Source organism: Myotis nattereri (assembly GCF_964212035.1).
Source record: "Myotis nattereri genome assembly, chromosome: 3".
In the NCBI taxonomy this organism is placed as follows: domain Eukaryota; kingdom Metazoa; phylum Chordata; class Mammalia; order Chiroptera; family Vespertilionidae; genus Myotis; species Myotis nattereri.
The window spans coordinates 59,858,815-59,876,566 of NC_138077.1; the positions used below are offsets into that span (position 1 = coordinate 59,858,815).

The following is a 17,752-nucleotide window of genomic DNA, read 5'->3' on the forward strand; positions in this document are numbered from 1 at the left end:
GGAAGGTTCCTCAGGTGAATGTATGGTGACTACAGAACATCTGAGAACTCTTCCTAGGAATTAGGACAAGAATCATGAACAGATACTAAACAAGGGCCGTCACAGTTGTCTCATACATTGCTGTCATACATACCCTGGAGAGGTTTACAGCCTTAGAGTGGAATACATGCGACTGTGACAGTTATCGAAGGACAGTTGGTAGCTGTGTCTTTACCTCCACCTAGAAACCTGGACAGACTTTTCTTCCAGAATTCCTTACACCATCTGGGAATCCACCTTGAAGGTACCATGAGGGTGCTGATTACTCCCAGGGCAGCAGTATGAGGCAGCCTAAGGGAAGAATTTTGAAAGACAAAATCTTTTCCATTGGAACTATTTAGGAAAACAAGTGTCCAACTTGGAATTTAAGCCAAGCCTTGAAACTGACAACCCCCTCCAGCTGGGGCCTGAGTACAAGGTCTTGGTTTAGCATCTTGACAAAGTGGGGACAATGCCTGAGCTCAATACACCCTCACCCTGTGCTCATGGGATGTCAGCTGGGCCATGAGGACAGCCTGGACAGCTGAGGACCTGTGCTGCAGTGGGGCCCACACACAGGACAAGGGTGGGGGATTTTGCACCACCTTTGCCTGCAAGCCATTTGCGTCTGTCTCCTCACTGATGAAGGGTACCATTGTGAAAGTTAAGCACTGAGCAGTCCAGGGAAGCTGGAAATCAAGCATTAAGAAATGGCCCTGTGAGCTCTGAGTGCTACCTGTGTCATTCCCAAGTAGCATGTTAGAAATACACTTCCTGGGCTCTGCCACGGAAATTCTGGCTCACAGCGTTGTTACCACATGTTCTTTAGGGCTTAAGGATGTGGTGTGGTGGCTGCCTGAACTCAGGGCTGCCATCGAGACTGTCTGCAGAGTTCCTGAAGCCCCCCAGGCTTTCTGGGTTCCGCGGACCACCCTCAGGCTGCCCTCCCTGGCAGCGGCTGGGTTTGGAAGGCCTTCGGTGGCCTCTGCACAGGTACTTTCACTCTCATCTCGAGACTCAGGTGCCTTCTCTGGGTGCCCAGGGATCCGAGCCTTTGGTGCTGTAGCTCTCTGAGGCTAAGCCAAGGCAGAGTTGGTTGGAACATGTCCAGAACAAGATAAACCAGAGGTGGGTCCAGCCCAGCGGGGGAATGCTGGAACTGGGTTCTACAAACTGTTCCTGAAAGATCTCTTCATCCCCTTTCTAGAGTTTTGATAATGGTGACTCTCGCTTGGACTCCAGTGAGTTCCTAAAATTTGTGGAGCAGAATGAAACCGCCATCAACATCACCACCTATGCAGACCAGGAGAACAACAAGCTGCTTAGGTGAGTGGAGTGAGAGCGACAGGGAGGGGTCCATGAGAGGAAGGCTGGATAGGAGAGGGGATTTGAACTCCTTCCTGCTACAAAGGAGCCACCAGTGTTAATGCGAAGTAAAAAGCAAAATAGGAATTCTGTCCGGGTCTAATCTGTGAACATTATGAACTAATATACTGAGCACCACTAGTATCTGATCAAACGGTTATTGTTTTTGGCTAGAACTTGCAAGGAATAGAAGCATGTAATTTTAAGTAAATGATCAAGGTTGCATCAGAACAAAGTTGTTTCTGAGTGTTGTGGTAATGTTTTAACGGTTAATTTTCTGAAGGAATTACTTTAATGCAATATTTAACTGTAGCTTAGATCTGATTTTTATGATAATCGGTGCTATTTCATGTAGAGAACTCTAATGGTTACAAATGTGAGTACGTCCCTCTCCTTTTCTGGTATCATTCCAAAGCAAATAGTAATAAAAATGAATCCCTAAGAAACCTCTGGTGTGGTTCCAGTACATTGGTAAGAATTAAAATAGTTTAAGCACCACTTTGTTCAAAGGAAGTACAAGCATGAAAGCCCAGACTCTAGAAAGATTCCTTCTTAATAATAGTCCATGGCCTAAGTATAATATCTGAAAAGCCTTCATATTTTGATAAACTAAAATTAGGCAATATTTTACAAGTTCAACGTTTGATCCCCATACCATCTCAGTGAAGGAGGAGTCCTGTCTCCATTTTACAGATGAGAAAGCAGGCACAGAAAGGTTGAATAACTAGCTCAAGGCCATTTGGGCAGTAAGTGATTGAGCCAGGGCTCAAATCCAGGCCATGGGAGAGTGAGAGAGCTGAGATTCTGTGAAATTTCTGGAAGGTCTTGTTCTAGAATGGTGATGCTTGCTTGAACTCCATGTTCTTTCAGATCACACATTGCTTTCATATTGTCTATTCCTCTCGCTTCTGTTTTGATTTTCCTTGTTTGGTCGGCTTGACACACCATAGGGAAAGGCAATTACAGGTGGAAGGTGTGCAGGTAGTGAAACATTTGTCAATCCAAACTGGAAAAAACCATACAGGAAGTCTTAGTTGTCTCGGGAGGAACATTTGAGTGATCTGACATGCGGTATATCAGACTAAAGGTTGGGTGCTTTCAGGAGTCAGGAGGGTTGATGGCTGTGGGAGGTCAGTGTAGAGAGAAACTTTATCAATTAACAGTCACCTTCTTGGCCTCCTCTGGGGCCCATGGTGTGCATGGTCCTGACACTTTCAGACCTTCCTGAGGTCTGGCTGACACATTTCTCCTGTGTTTTGTTGCAGAGGACTCTGTGTCGATGCTCTCATTGAGCTGTCTGATGAAAATGCTGACTGGAAACTCAGCTTCCAAGAGTTCCTCAAGTGCCTCAATCCGTCCTTCAACCCTCCAGAGAAGAGTATGCTTCACCTAACAAACAAGGAGTGAGAGGGGTGGGAGCATTTTGAGGGACAGAAATTGATGGCCCTCTCCAGTGCTTGCTAAGAAAATTCCCTTCCACGATTCTAGGTGGGCTCTAGCCCTTCATCTCCATAGTGATGTTCAGGTCCAAAACCTTTGGCTGATGGTTAGCATTTGCTCAGATATAGTGCTTCTGAGGGACAGGCAGGTCTTGTCTGGGGAAAGGGTAAAGTACACAGACTATAGACAGGACTCTGTGTTCCACCTTCACCCTAAATGATTGCCTCTCTTATTTTTGGTCCCAACAGAGTGTGCCCTGGAGGATGAAATGTACGCCGACGGAGCTGAGACCGAGGTGGACTGTAACCGCTGCGTCTGTGCCTGTGGAAACTGGGTCTGCACAGCCATGACTTGTGATGGTGAGCTGTGCCTCAGACAGAAGGAACAACAGGGGCAGAGCTCCCTCCATGAAATCACCATGAGAGACGTCAGGGTGGGGATGATGGAAAAGACAATGGTGGTAGCTGGAAGCAAGGAACCTGGGCAGCAAGTGACAGACTCAAACTTGTCATATTGGAGCTGCAAGAAGGCAGCACTGAGGACAAAGCACTTATCCCAGACGCAAAAGTTTGAAAATCACTCCAGAGGCTTAGAACAAAAGAGGTTCAAGACCCAGGGCAAGAACAAATGTTGATATGAGATTGGAATGGTGATAATAATATAATGAAAGTTAACACTTATTTAGTGAGAACAATGTGCCAGGCAGTTTCTAAGCACTTTACATATTAACCCACTTAATCCTCATGATAGCTTAGAAAATCCTATCTGTAAAAGACTCCGGTGTTTGGAAGATAAAACAATTCCTCACCACCCATTCTCAGCAGAAAAAGGAAGAATGTAGACCTTCTGTGAACTAACAGAATTAGATATTCCTTAAGTTGAGACATGGGCAGGGTGACTTGGGGATATAGAGATGTCAGACAGAGTTTGGGAGGCCAGTGCAGAACCACTAGGGTCCCATTAAGGCAGTGGTTCTCAACCTTCCTAATGCCGCGACCCTTTAATACAGTTCCTCATGTTGTGGTGACCCCCAACCATAAAATTATTTTCGTTGCTACTTCATAACTGTAATTTTGCTACTGTAATTATATATGTGTTTTCCGATGGTCTTAGGCGACCCCTGTGAAAGGGTTGTTTGACCCCCAAAGGGGTCTCGACCCACAGGTTGAGAACCGCTGCATTAAGGTCTTGGACAACAATGATGGAAAAGATTAAAGCCAAGCCCTGGGAAAAACTAGGCACCATTCAGAGTGGAGACAGGACAGACAAGGGTGAAGCCAGGTCACATGCTCAGGGAAGAAAGGTCAGTTGGAAGGAATCAAGCCCCAAATTTACACTAGATGGAGTGAACCTAAAATTATATCTTAAAAAGCCAACTGAACCCGACCAGTTTGGCTCAGTGGTTGATCGTTGACCCATGAACCAGGAGGTCACGGTTCTATTCCAGGTTAGGACACATGTCCAGGATGTGGGCTCAATCCCTAACGGGGGGTGTGCAGGAGGCAGCCCATCAATGATTCTCCCTCAGCATTAATGTTTCTATCACTCTTTCCCTTTCCCTTCCTCTCTGAACTCAATAAAATCATATTTAAAAAAAAAAAAAAAAGCAAACTGAGACAAGAAAAAGCAGGCTGGTCCTAGGATCATGTTCAAGGCCAGGTTATCTGGTAATTGGAGACAGAGTCAAGGACCCCGGAAGAGTTTCTTCTAGATTAAAAGCCCAGACACCAATAATACAAATGGAGCTCAGAGGACCCCTCATCTCCCACTCCCCAGGAACAAGTCTCTTCTCAGTGTGGGAGGACAGGACGCCTACCTAACTCCAGAGACAAGTGAAAAAGCAGGAAGAGGCTGTTTAGAGGTAGAAATGCCTAGAAGTTGCTGGAGGTCAAATTAAAGCCATGGTAGCTAGGCCAAGCATACAGTAGCTAGTGAAGCCAAGAGAGAACATTTCAAAACAATACCCAGCCTGCCTCAACCAGGAAGCCCCCTGTACTCTACTCATCTACCCAAAATAGTTTTTCACACCTAACTGCTCCTGGTCTGGCTTAGTAAAGGTAGCCATCCCTTTCTAAGATGCAGGCAATCGGTGAACAGCTGGTTTACGATCATCTGGATAATGAGCCCCATCACATGCAGTAGACAGAATCCAAATAATTGCCCTCCTGGGACCATGCCCATTTCCACAGCAACGGGGCTGTTTATCCTCTCTGATGGCCCATGTTCAGAGCCCTACGTGGTTATGTATAAAGAGCACTCTCCATGGTCGTGCCCCGGGGGCCTTAGCACATCTTGGTGTGCAGGCCATGGACCTGAGAGGACATTGTAGAGATGGCATCCAAGGCATTTTCAGGTCAATACCTGAAAGTTAGATCCTAAATCCCAATGGCATAGAAAAGAAGGGGCACTGAGACTTGAAGCCAGCTGGAGCCAGAGCCCAGGGAAGTTGCCATGGGGGGCAGCTTGATGCTGAAGTCTGGAAGTGGTGGTGGAGCGCTATTTCCTAACAACAGTGCTATTCTCGATAAAGGTACAGATTCCTGGGCTCCATTCCAAACCTACTGAATCAGAAGCCACAAAAGAGCAGCTTGGAAACCTGTGTTCTTAAGACATATTCTGTGATTTTTTTTTTTCACTGTGCAAGTTTGGTAGACACTGTAGTTGTGGTGGTGATCAACCCTGGCTGCACATCAGAACCATCTCGAGAGCTTTACAGAACCCGGTGCCCAGGCCCTGCCTCATAACAATTAATTCAGAGTCTCTGGAGGTGCAGTCTAAGCATTTGTATTTGAAGTGTTCTCCAGGACCTGTGAAAGGTAGGGAATCACTGCCCCAGAAGAATGCCTGAGTCAGGGTCCAGATTTTCTCTGTAGTTCTTTCCGCAGGGTCAGCTCCTGGAAAGGATGGGCTGGAGCAGTTAAAGTCACTAGGGACAGAGGCCAGAGAAGGGTTGGGGTAGGATGCTTTATTTGCAGTGAGTTAATTTGGAGGTGTCAGAGGAATGTGGATAATTCATCTCTTCTACTGATTAAATAGGAGATGAAATTAAAGACCTAGAAAATAGATACCAGTGGGACCCCCAACTGGCTTCCCTCAGCCACCTCTGAGCCTTGGTTCTTCTTGCAGGAAAGAATCAGAAAAGGGCCCAGACCCAGACAGAGGAGGAGATGACCAGATATGTCCAAGAGCTCCAAAAGCACCAGGTGAGTTGCAGCCTCTGTGCTGATTCGGGTATCTCTGGGGTCACCAGACCCTTCCACCACTCAGATGTTGCCTAATGTCCTGGGAGACCAAGAAGATGCACTCTGTTTAGTACAGTAGGTCCTGAATGATACACCTATAGTATCAAACTACGATACAGTTCCCTGGTGGGGTCCTTGCAGGGTCCCACGGGTCCTAGCAGATTACAACTTGGCAACTTATTTATTGCTTAATAAATAAGAATCAGCCAGTTGGTGATTTGCAAATGGGTTGCAAGTGGTTTGCAAATGAACATGGGCTAAATAAGTTAACTGTTTTCTGTCACAACCAGTGGCCAGACCCAAAGACCATGGATTCTTGAAGGCCAGGCTCTACTAGTATAGCTTGCTCATCATTGCAGCCCTGTATTAGCATAGGGCTTGGTATACAGTTGGCTCTCAGTGAAATTAGTGGATTTGGACTGGAACAGAAAGGATTTAAGTTAAATATTAAGCTGGCTAGAAAACAGCCTGGGATGACAAATACAGGAAACTTTGAGGTTCTGCTTCCTGGAGACTTGAGATATAAGAATTCTGTTCAGGTTCTATGTCAAGCTGAAGGCCTTCTTGGGTAAAAGGTTCTTAGCAGAATTGTGATCCACTGACATATTTTGCTAAGTGCCTAGGGAGAAAACATGGGTATGCTGGACTCCCGGACCTGTCTTCCACTCGTTTACCAAAGTCTTAACAAAGGATATTGCACCTTAGACCACCTGCCTGTAGACTGGGTCTGGTCATTCAAGCCTTCTCTCTCTCATAGAAGTTTTGTGGGGTTTTTTTTTACACTAAGCAACCTACAGGATTGTTTTTTTTCTCTCCTAGAAGTTTTTAAGGAATATAAAGGTCATAAGAACTGCTAAACTATTGAGTGAAATATTTTACTTGAAAATAAAGAATTGTTAATATTAATAGTAACTGTTCATATTTATTGATTTTATATGCATTTTGTTATTATCACTAATAGTGTAGAAACCTCATGTCAGTTTTTTGAGCCAATGCAGAATCTCCCATCTTCTGTTTTTCCATATTTCAGCAGTCTTGAGTTTCCAGATGAGTACAACTCCACAAAAGAAAAAACGAAGTCCATAGGAATTCCTTGCATTTAGGATGGAGAGATGATCAGAGTAGAGAGCGGGGAGTGAATTAGAATAGCTCTCATCTTTAAGTGTCTCTGTCTATGTGAGTTCCCTCAAGAGCAGATGCTAAGGCAAGGACTCAGGTACAAATAGTTTATTTGGAAGGCAATCCCAGGCAACACCAGAAGGGAAATTGGGAAGTGAGCTCAGGATGGGAAGGAAGTAACAGAGTGCGTATCCAGCAGTTATCACTGTAGGCAAGCGGAGCTTAATCCTCGTGAGGAACTGTGGGAGCAGTTTTCATGCCTGAGGGTATTCCTACCAGAACTCCTGTCAGCTATTGGCAAGGATCCCTCCAGCAAACATAAATTACCTGGCATTTCTGGCCTGCCAACCAGAGAAAGAGGTGCAAGTACTGGCAGTAAGAAGCCATGTCAGTGAACTGCGATGCTAAAGACCAGGGCTATGGACAGGGCACCAACAGTGTGTCTGTTAGATACCAGTCACTGTTGTTTTTATTTCCTATTAATTTTTTTGTTGTAATTCACATACAAAATTCGCACCTTTAAAGTGTACAATCCAATAGTTTTTAGTATATTCACAAGATTGTCAGCCACCATCACTATGTATCCAGAACATTTTCATCATCCCCAAAAGAAACCTCATACCCATTAGAAGTCACTCTACAATCATTAACCTATTTTCTAACTCTATAGAGTTTCCTGTTCTGGACATACGTAAATCGAATTATACAATACATAGTGTTTTCTGTTTGTCTTTTTTCATTTAGCATGTTTTCAAGGTTTATCCTTGTTATAGCATGAATCAGTGCTTCATTTCTTTTTTTTTTATTAAAGATTTTTCAATTACTGTTGAAATATATGCTTTATCCTTTTTTATGGATAAAATCAGCCCCAGTGCACAGATTGAAAGGAAATTAATTAGAAGGTGGCCAGAGGGGCGGGACTGGGCTAGACAAGCTGGACGCGCCCTGGAGCCAACCTCCCGCAGCCCTTCTCTGGCCTGCTGCACCTGGGGTGGCACCGGGGCTCAAAGGGCATCTGCAGAGTGAGCAGGGTCCCTCTGGCAAGTGGGGTCCCTCGGCATGGCCTGCAGGATTTGGGCTGAAACTGGCAGTCTGACATCCCCTGAGGTCTCGGAGTACAAGAGGGCACTCTGTAAAGTTGCTATCACTCCTGCATTGAGCGTCTGCCCCCTGTTGGTCATTGTTCATCATAGCTGTCAGCAGGTCGGCCAGTCACTTAGGCTTTTATATATATAGATAACATCCCATGATATGAATATACCACATATTGTGTATCTATTCATAGGCTGGTGTATATTTAGGTTTCACTTTTTGGCTATGATGAATAATACTGTTATGAACATTCTTGTAAAAGTTTTGTGTTTTTAGTTCTCTTAGGTAACAGTTAGAAATGGAATTGCTGGATCATATGGTAACCCTGTTAATCTTTTGAGGAAGTGCCAGGCTGTTTCAATTTCTCCACAAATTTGCCAACATTTGTCATTGTCCGTTATTTTTTATTTTAGCCATCCCTGTGTAGTGGCATTTCACTATAGTTTTTTTTTATTTGCATTTCCCTAATGATTGACGTTGAATGTCTCCTCATGAGCTTATTGGCTGTAAGAAAAATGTCTCCTTTTGAAGAAATGTATCCTTGCTGTAAGAGATGGTACTTTATTATCCTCGTCTTGTAGTTGAAGACATTGAGGCATGGAAAGCTTCATAATATGCCCCAAACCTCCCAGAAAGTAGCACAGCCATGATCGAAGCCCAGGTATTGTGCCTCCAGGGCCTGTCGCTCTTCAAGCCTCTCAGGACTTGGACTCAGGACGTCTTGTAGCACTTCCATTTTGTAGCCTTCTCTTCATCTTTAAGACAGGCATCAAAATGTGTGGTCTGATTGTTTCATAGGAATTCAAATAGGGTCAGCTCTTAATTCCGTGACAGCCCCTAAGTGACCATATTGTGAATAAAACATGTTCCTTGCCTTCAAGTTGTTTGCCATCCATGCAGGAGACAGACAAGTAACCAGAACTAAAATTCAGCATAAGCATGAATCTGTCAATGCTAGATAAAGTATTGAGGACTAGGTAAATGCCACTGATTTTTTTTTTACATAACATTTATTTTTTCTCTTGCTTCTCAAAGGAAACAGCTGAAAAGACCAAGAGAGTGAGCACCAAAGAGATCTAGTAAGGAGGCACCTGGGAAGGTGTCCAGAGCCCGGCACCTTCTCCTCCACTTCAGCGCTGAGTCCAGTATACACAAGTGTCTGCCACAATCGCCAAATCACCAGTATTTGCTTGTATAGCAACACGTTTTATTTCGTCTATTTGTTTTGCAATAAAGGAAACGGGGGTGGCTGGCTAGGAGGGGAAGGGCCATAGCCTTCATTTCTAGGAGTGATTTAAGAGAAACTGTATAAATGGGGCTCGGGGGCTGGAGGCAAGTAAGGAAACTACATCAGGGTTGGGAGAGGAGCGGACCCAGATCTGAACCACTTCTGAGTCTACCGCAGCTCTAAACACGCTGCAGGGAGGCAAACAGTGCCAGAGAGAACTTAGCAGACTATCCCTAGAGGAGGGATTTGGGAAGCTCAGTGGAAAAGAACGCATTCTGCTTCCAGCCCTTTCCAGTCGGCATAAGGCTCCAGCGTCTTTGTTTCTCATGGCCCCAACCACTGCTTCTAGATACACAGCCATTGGCTAGTTACCCAGTGTCCCTCATACTTGATGGAGTTTATGGGAGCGTGCACCCAAATGATGCAGATACTTGTGGACTTCCAGCCCCTTAGAGACCCAACCAAATTTTAAAAATACTTTTTACCAAAGGTGCTATTTTTCTGTAAAACTTTTTTGGCAAGTTGACTTCATTTTTCAATTATTATCATTATGTTATTGTTGTTCTTTTATATTTTATTTTCTTGACTAGGAATTAAGCTTTTGTAATTATTTTTCAGTAGTCCTACCATTTCAGAGGTGGGGGAGTTTGGGTTCTTCCTGGTGCAGGGACTGCTATAACCCAGACTTCCCACCCTGCTGCATACTTGCTGTAGCCCAGAGACTGCCCCTGGCTCCCAGTGGGTCAGCAGTCTACCCCAGGAGCAGTGGACACCTCAGCCAGAAGCCAGGGGAAGAGAAGCGTCTCCATACACGCTTTCTAGATCCAAAAGCTAATTTGTTTTCAATTATTCTAAGTTCATGCTAGCCAGTATTTCAAAGGATGGAGACAAGAGCAGCCAAAGCAAGGCTTAGATATCCCAGCCTATCAAAATGCTCGTTGATCCGCCGCTAACTAGGAGAGTGACTTTGGCCCTGGCTCTTCCTATTTCTGGGCCTCAGTTTCCTCACTGAGCAGGTAGGAATGCATTAGCCTTTCCATTTCATAAGTTGTAAAGCCTGTGGTTATGATCATTGGCCCAGAGGAGACAGGTTCCTGGGATTTTCCTTCTTAGGACAAATGCAAACTTATTGTTATAAGAAGAAGATTCGGATAGCCAACAACAAGCTGACCAAGTTTGACCTCAGTGAATGGCCCCACGGGTTGTGCGGTGTGTGACGCAGAGCCCTCTGGGTAAACCCTGCCCTGGAAAAGAGCGGGAAGAAAACCAGTCCTCTTGGTCTTCACTTTTGCATTTCCTCTTAAACCTTCTTGAAAACAGAAATGGCTTTCCATTTAGAGATGAAGACAAAAGGAAGTTTCCCATTTCAAGAGCGGAAAAGTGGAAATTTAATGTTAACATTGTTATTGGTGAGCAGTCAGTCTTTCCTACGTCTTTTGGCCTGTGTCCTTATTAACCCCACTCAATACCATACTTAACAAGCATTTGGAATAACAGAGATTTAAAACTTGACATAAGATCTCATTTTCAGACCATTAGAGGGAAATTATGTAGATTGTACTGCACAGGCAACTCTGAGAAAGTTGTACTGGAAATGGAATTTCTTCTAAACAATGTCCTTATTCTCCTTTGAAAGGAGAACATTCCACTTTGTTTAGAATTTTGAGCATTTATCGACATCCCACTTAAACGCTCCCCTGGAACCCCGCTTGTGCTGTCCGAAAGGCACCTCCCTGCCCAAGTGCCTTGGAGAACCCCAGCAGCACGGTTTGATCAAGTTTGCCAATACTCGGACACTATGGGAATGAGAGCAGGAATACCAATTTGTTTAAAGCAAGAAACCAGAGTGTCTTCTCACCTGTTACATTTAGGACAATGGTTGCCATCCAAGATTTAACCTACCCTACAACACTGAATTCCTAAGAGCAAATCTGCATTCCTCCTGTAAATAGGGAAGCTATTACCTGCACCACAGAATCATGTGATCTGATGACCATTCATGGAAAGCTGCTAAGTAGCCTAGTCTGGGGAGTCTTACAGGGAGCAAATAAACAGGATTAAATTGGGTTTAGTTCCTCCAGCTCTCTAAAAGCACAAGGCTTAGTCTGCAAGCTTCCTTGGGCTTTCTCTGTGTGTATACTATTTTATAAACATATTAATTACAGCATCTGTTACTATAGACATGTACTCCCCACCGGTGTCCATGGAGACCTCACATGCCATGACTCAACTCCATCACTGTTTTTGGAAAGCAGGGCTCCTCCACCTGCCAGTAAGTCCATGTGAACCAGTCTGAATGTCTTTCCTTTACACTTATGTTTTTAAATAGTCAAATTTCAAGAAGCAATTTAAACAGGTTTCTGTTGCCTATGTGTTTGTGAAATGTATTTGTATTTAGTAGGCTTCCATATTGCATTTAACTTGTTTTTGTAACTCCTGATTCTTTTTTTTTATTCTTGATAAATAAAGAAATTAAAATAACAGTCGTATTGGTTTCCTTTCCCCTTACCTCCTCCCTAAGTAAAGTTATGAGAACATATTTACCTGATGTAGGTGGGTCTGGGTTTCAGGAACCTTAAAAGAGGCCTGAAAAATTTTCTCCTAATAAAATCTTGGAACTGCAGCTGGGAGAGAAGATTTACTCAGGGATAGAACAAGTTTATTTAAAAGAATGATGGATGGCGGGTCTGGGGTAGGAAATGATAAGAAGTCAGGGAGCATTCCTGTATTGAGAAATGGTTAAAGCCCTCATGGGTCTTATGAGACTGAAATGGCATCAGGTGAGGCTGGCTGCAGGGAAACTATGAGAACCAAATATCCTGGGCAGGTGGCACGGGGGTATGCCAGGGTCTGCCTGGGAAACCTTAATGGCTTTTACCTGCTATACATGCATTATCCATAGGAACAAATATTCCCAAGAGGACTGATGTTGGTGGGTTAAGACCCTCTGTTCTACTCTGTCCCGGAGACACATGACCAACACTTGCTTTCCTCTCCCATGTCCCAGTGATTATTATAGACATGTAATCCCCACCCCAATAATACTATCTTCTGAAAGAGCTCATTATGGTTGATGAGGTTTATGCTTTCTTAATTTTAATCATGTGTTGAAGTCTTGCTTCTCTAAAATTATAGCCAGGATACCTTGATTGGATTTGGGGTATTACTCAAATGCATATCAAATATTAAAAGGCTAACTCAGTTATGTTATTGTTATAGATTACTGATCTCATTAATCATAGTTTGATTATTCAAATTTTCATTCAAAGAAGAAAATCTTAAACCAAATTTGAAGAGTATCTTGTCCACAACCACTTTTATTGTTTTTTTTTTTTTTTCAATTAACAGGTTTTTAACAGGCTGTGATGCAATTCATTATTTTTATTATTTATTTATTTATTTATTTTTATTGTTTAAAGTATTACATGTCTCCTTTTTCCCCGATTAACACTCCCCTCTGCTCCCACCCCTGAAGGCAAGCCCCCACCGCCCCAGTGTCTGTGTCCATTGGTCATGCTAATATGCATGCATACAAGTCCTTTGGTTGATCTCTAATCCCCCCTCCCCTGCCTTCTCCCCGAGGTTGGATGGTCTGCTCAGTGCTATCTTGTCTCTGGATCCATTTATATTGATCATTGTATCCCACATATGAGTGAGATCATGTGATACTTATCTTTTCAATACTGGCTGGCCTCTCCTAACCTTCTACCATGCTCTTACAGTATGTATGCATTCAGGAAGTAAAAATAAATTATCTCAATTTCAGGCATTGAAACTCTCCAAACACTACCGTCTATCCTCCATCTCACTATCTCTAGTACCCAACTCCAAAAATCTTTTGGCTGCCATCAGGATAAAAAAACAAATAATCCTACCACCTTTTTCACCATCCTTTCTTCCATTGGCATCCTTCATCCTTCCTAACCCAGCTTAGATCCCATGATTGATTATTCTCATCACTGCCTAGCCTGCATCTGTCTTCCTGTGTCATACCTGCATGGCAAAACCTCCACATCTGGTTAGCCCGACTCTCCTCCTATTCTCTGTCCACACACGAGCAGCTGAATGTGGCTGGAAAAAAGAACACAATCATGCTGAGGGGTTTCACTTTAAACTCATGACCACAAACCTCAGAAGTGCCTTTAGTAGTGCCCAGGAAGCCTGTCATGTTTCTTTCTTTCTTTCTTTTAATTCTTACCAGAGGATATGGAGAGAGAGAAAGAGATAAAGGGAGACAGAGAGATCAATTGGTTGCCTCCCATATGCACCCCAACCGAGGATCAAACCTGCAACCTAGGTATGTGCCCTGATCAGGAATCTAACCCGCATGTGTTGGTGTACAGGATGACACTCCAACCAACTGAACCATCAACCAGGGCCCTGTTCTGTTTCTTTAATTATTCTCACCTACTCTCCTAGGTGGCTATTTCATGCTTTCTCCTCACATCTTCCACATCACCATCCCAGCCTTACACTCAGCGGATAACTTGCCTCCCATTTCACTAAGAAAATTAGAAGCAAGCAGAAAAGAATTTCCACAAACACCACACTACTCCCCTTTCTGCATCTGCCCATCTACTCTGTGTAACCACCTTTCACATAACCTTATTTACAGTAAATCCTGCCTGTGCATCAACCCGATCCCCTCTGCCTAGTAGAAGACATTACTCAGTAATTTTCGCCCTCTCCCCAACATCAACTTCACACTCTCCATTTGTTCATTATCAACAAACACTATTATTTATCCCATCTAAATAAAAGGAAAATAAAACCCTGTAACTTTTTCAGTTAATACACATTTTTCTACTGCTCCCCTTTGAAAAAGAAACTGTCCTCTGTGTTAACCGTCCAGTAATCTATTCTCAGATTCCACAAGTAGTCCATGTGCCTCCACTGAAAGAATCTATTCTCAACCATCAGCAGCTTTTGACACAGCTCACCACACCACTTCCTCCCTGAAACATTTTCTTCATTTGGTTTCCAGGTCATGGTGCTTTCCTAGTTTCCCTTCCATTTAAATGTCCACGCCTTCTCATTCTCCTCTCCTGATTTCTCTTCATCTCCCTGACCTACAAATGTTGGAGGGTCCCAGGACTCAGTGTCTGAACCTCTACTCTTCTCCATCTATAACGACTGCGTTGTGAGTCCATCTAGTCTCATAATTTGAAATGCCATCTATAGGTTGACAACACCCATAGTTATGTTTCAAGCCTGGACTTCTCTCCTAAACTCTAATTTCATATCCAACCATCTACTCCTCATTGCCCCTCACATATCTGACATTGGCATCTCTAACTTAACACATCCCAAACCAAACTCCAGGACTTTCTGATCAGAATAAATGTTGACTCCATTCTTCCAGTTGCTCCAGCAAAAGCCTTGGTCATCACTGACCCGCTCCTTCTTTCACTTTATCATCTAATCTCTCAGCAAATCCTATTTGCTCTACCTTAAAATATATGTACATAATCCAATTTCTTCTCATCACTTTCACTAATATCACCTTGAACCAAGTCATCATCCTCTCTTACCTGGATTATTGTAACAATCTCCTAAACTTATTCCCACACTTGGGCGTTCTTGGGTCTTTTCTCAAAAGGAGCTGGGAAGATATTTTTAAAATATAAGTCAGATCATTTCACTCCTCTGTTAAAAACCCTCTAACAGCTTTCCATCTCTTACCATAGTATTAGCAAAAGCCAAACCTTATAATGGCCTGCAAGTGCCATTCAATCCAGCCTCCTGTTATCTTTCTGAGATTGTCTCTTACACTCTCCTACACATTCTCTTTATTCCAACCACTGGTCTTCTTACTGTTCCTCAAACCCACCTTAAGGCCTGGCTTCCTCACTTCCTACAAATCTTTGTTAAAATTTAAACACTTGGTGAGGCTTTCTCTGGAAATTGCAGCCTATTTACAATTATAACCCTCTGTCCCCCAACCCCCTCTTTCCAATCTGCCTGCCATGCTTTATTTTTCTCTACACAACTTCACCATCTGATACTTTATATTAAAATATTATATATATGTGTATATATATATGTATATATATATACAGAAAAGTTCATGTAAGTGTCCAGCTCAAAATTTTCACAAACTGAACACAGCCAGCTCAACATTTTCACAAACTGAACATGGCACCCAGATGTAAAAAAACACAAACAAAACAGAATATTACCAACACCTCTGGAATCCCCTCATGCTCTCTTCTAGCCATTATTCCCTCCTGCTCCAAAGTAACCATTATCCTGACTTCTAAGAGCATACATTAATTTTGCCTGTTTTTGTATTTCATATTAAAAGGATTCATTCAGTGACATACTACATATTTTAATGATCTGTTTATTTCCTGTCTACTTCTTCCCACTACTAGCACGTAAACTCCACGAGGGTAGGAATTTGTTTTATTCCTTGTTGCATCCCCAATGCCTAACAGAGAATATGGCACAGAGTTGTAGCCCAACAAATATTTCATGAGTGAATGAAATATTGAACAAATGGAAATGAGAGTAAGAGAATTAAAAAGGGTTTAGAGTCTGAGCCAAATCTTGAAGGATGAGCAGGAGTCCATTAGGCAATTCAAGGAAAGAAATGCATCCCAAGCATATCAAAATCCCAGGTGCCTTTTTGAAGAAATTGATAAGCTGATCCTAAAGTTTAAATGGAAACATCAAAACAAAAATAGCCCAAACAATTCTGAAATAAAAGAATGAAACTGGAGGATCCACAGTATGTGGATCAGGAGAGGATCCACACTTACTAAAAAGCTACAGTAATCAAGACAGTGTAGTACTGGCATAAGGTTAAATAGTTCAAAGGAATGTAATTGAGAGTCCAGAAATAAATCCCACATTTATAATCAGGTTTTTTTTAGAAGGATGTCAAGAGAATTCAATAGGGAAAGAATAGTCTTTTCAATAAGTGGTCCTGAGAAGACTGAATATCTATACACAAAAGAATGACATTGGACCCTTAACTCATATCAGATACAAAGATTCACTTAAAATGGATCATAGACCTGAATGCAGCAGCTAACATCATAAAACTCTTAGAAGAAAATATAAGAGTAAATATTTGTGATCCTGGATTAGGCAAATAAACTTTTCTGCTTTAAAGGACATTATCAAGAAGTGAAAATATAACCCACAGAAGGGGAGAACGTATTTGTACATCACATATTAGATAAGGGACTGGAATCCAAAATATATAAAGTCTTACAACTCAGTAATAAAAAAAATAGGTAGCCCATTTTTTAAAATGGGAAAATGATTTAAATGACTATTTCTCCAAAGAAGATTATACAAATCACTAATAAGCACATAGAAAGATGCTCAACATCATTAGCCATTGGGAAAATGCAAATCAAAACCACAATGAGATACCATTCACTTCCACTAGGATGATTAAAATTTAAAAAGGCAGATAATAATGAATGCTGACAATAATATTGAGAAATGAAACACACACACTCTTGGTGGGAATGTAAAATGGTACAACCACGTTGGAAAAGAGTCTGTTAGTTCTGCAAACAGTTAAAAAATTAGAATTAGCACATGACAAAGCAATTCTCCTCCTTAAGTATATATCTAAGAAAACTGAAAACATGTCCACACAAAAACTTATACACCAATATTCAGCATCATTCATCATAGCCAAAAAGTGAAAATAATCCAAATTTCCATCAACTGATGAATGGATAAAATGTGGTATATCCATATGGTGAAATATATTATTCAGCAATAAAAATAAATGGAGTGTTGATACATGCTATAACATGAACCTTGAAAATATTATAATTCTGAGTGAAAGAAGCCAATTACCACATATTGTATTATTCCATTTATATAAAAGGTTCAAATAGTAAAATCTATTGTCCAGAAAGCAGATTAGTGTTTGCCTAGGACTGAAGGCATACTGGGAGGAATGGAGTGACTGCTAATGGGTATGGGATTTCTTTCTGGGGTAATAAATATATTCTAAAATTAGAGAATGATAATGATTGCACAACTCTGTGAATATATTAAAACAATTGCATTGCACACTTCAAATGGATGAATTTTATGGCATGTGAATTATATTTCGTAAAGGTGTTTAAACAGATTTTTAAAGTATAGCTCTCTTGGATTATAAAATAATGCATATTCATTATAGAATGTTGCAGAAGACAGGCAAGTAAAAAGAAGAAAAAAAATTAATCCAATTATGCAGATATAACTAGTGATTGTCATTAATAATAATAGTTATTAT

The 17,752-nt window shown here is 42.1% G+C and overlaps 1 protein-coding gene across 2 annotated transcripts in view; it reads left to right on the plus strand.

Moving 5' to 3' along the window:
• FSTL1 (follistatin like 1) overlaps positions 1 to 9,967 on the plus strand; it is a 53,304-nt gene extending 43,337 nt beyond the window's left edge. The window contains exons 7-11 of one of the 2 annotated variants that reach the window (XM_081087682.1): positions 1,226 to 1,344; positions 2,649 to 2,761; positions 3,072 to 3,182; positions 5,950 to 6,026; positions 9,312 to 9,967. In XM_081087682.1, the coding sequence (XP_080943808.1) occupies positions 1,226 to 1,344; positions 2,649 to 2,761; positions 3,072 to 3,182; positions 5,950 to 6,026; positions 9,312 to 9,356 (465 nt within the window). In that variant the 3' untranslated portion in view covers positions 9,357 to 9,967. Of the gene's footprint in view, positions 1 to 1,225; positions 1,345 to 2,648; positions 2,762 to 3,071; positions 4,414 to 5,949; positions 6,027 to 9,311 lie in introns of those variants that run through there. The other variant, XM_081087681.1, reaches the window with a different exon arrangement.
• Positions 9,968 to 17,752: the final 7,785 nt, after the last annotated feature.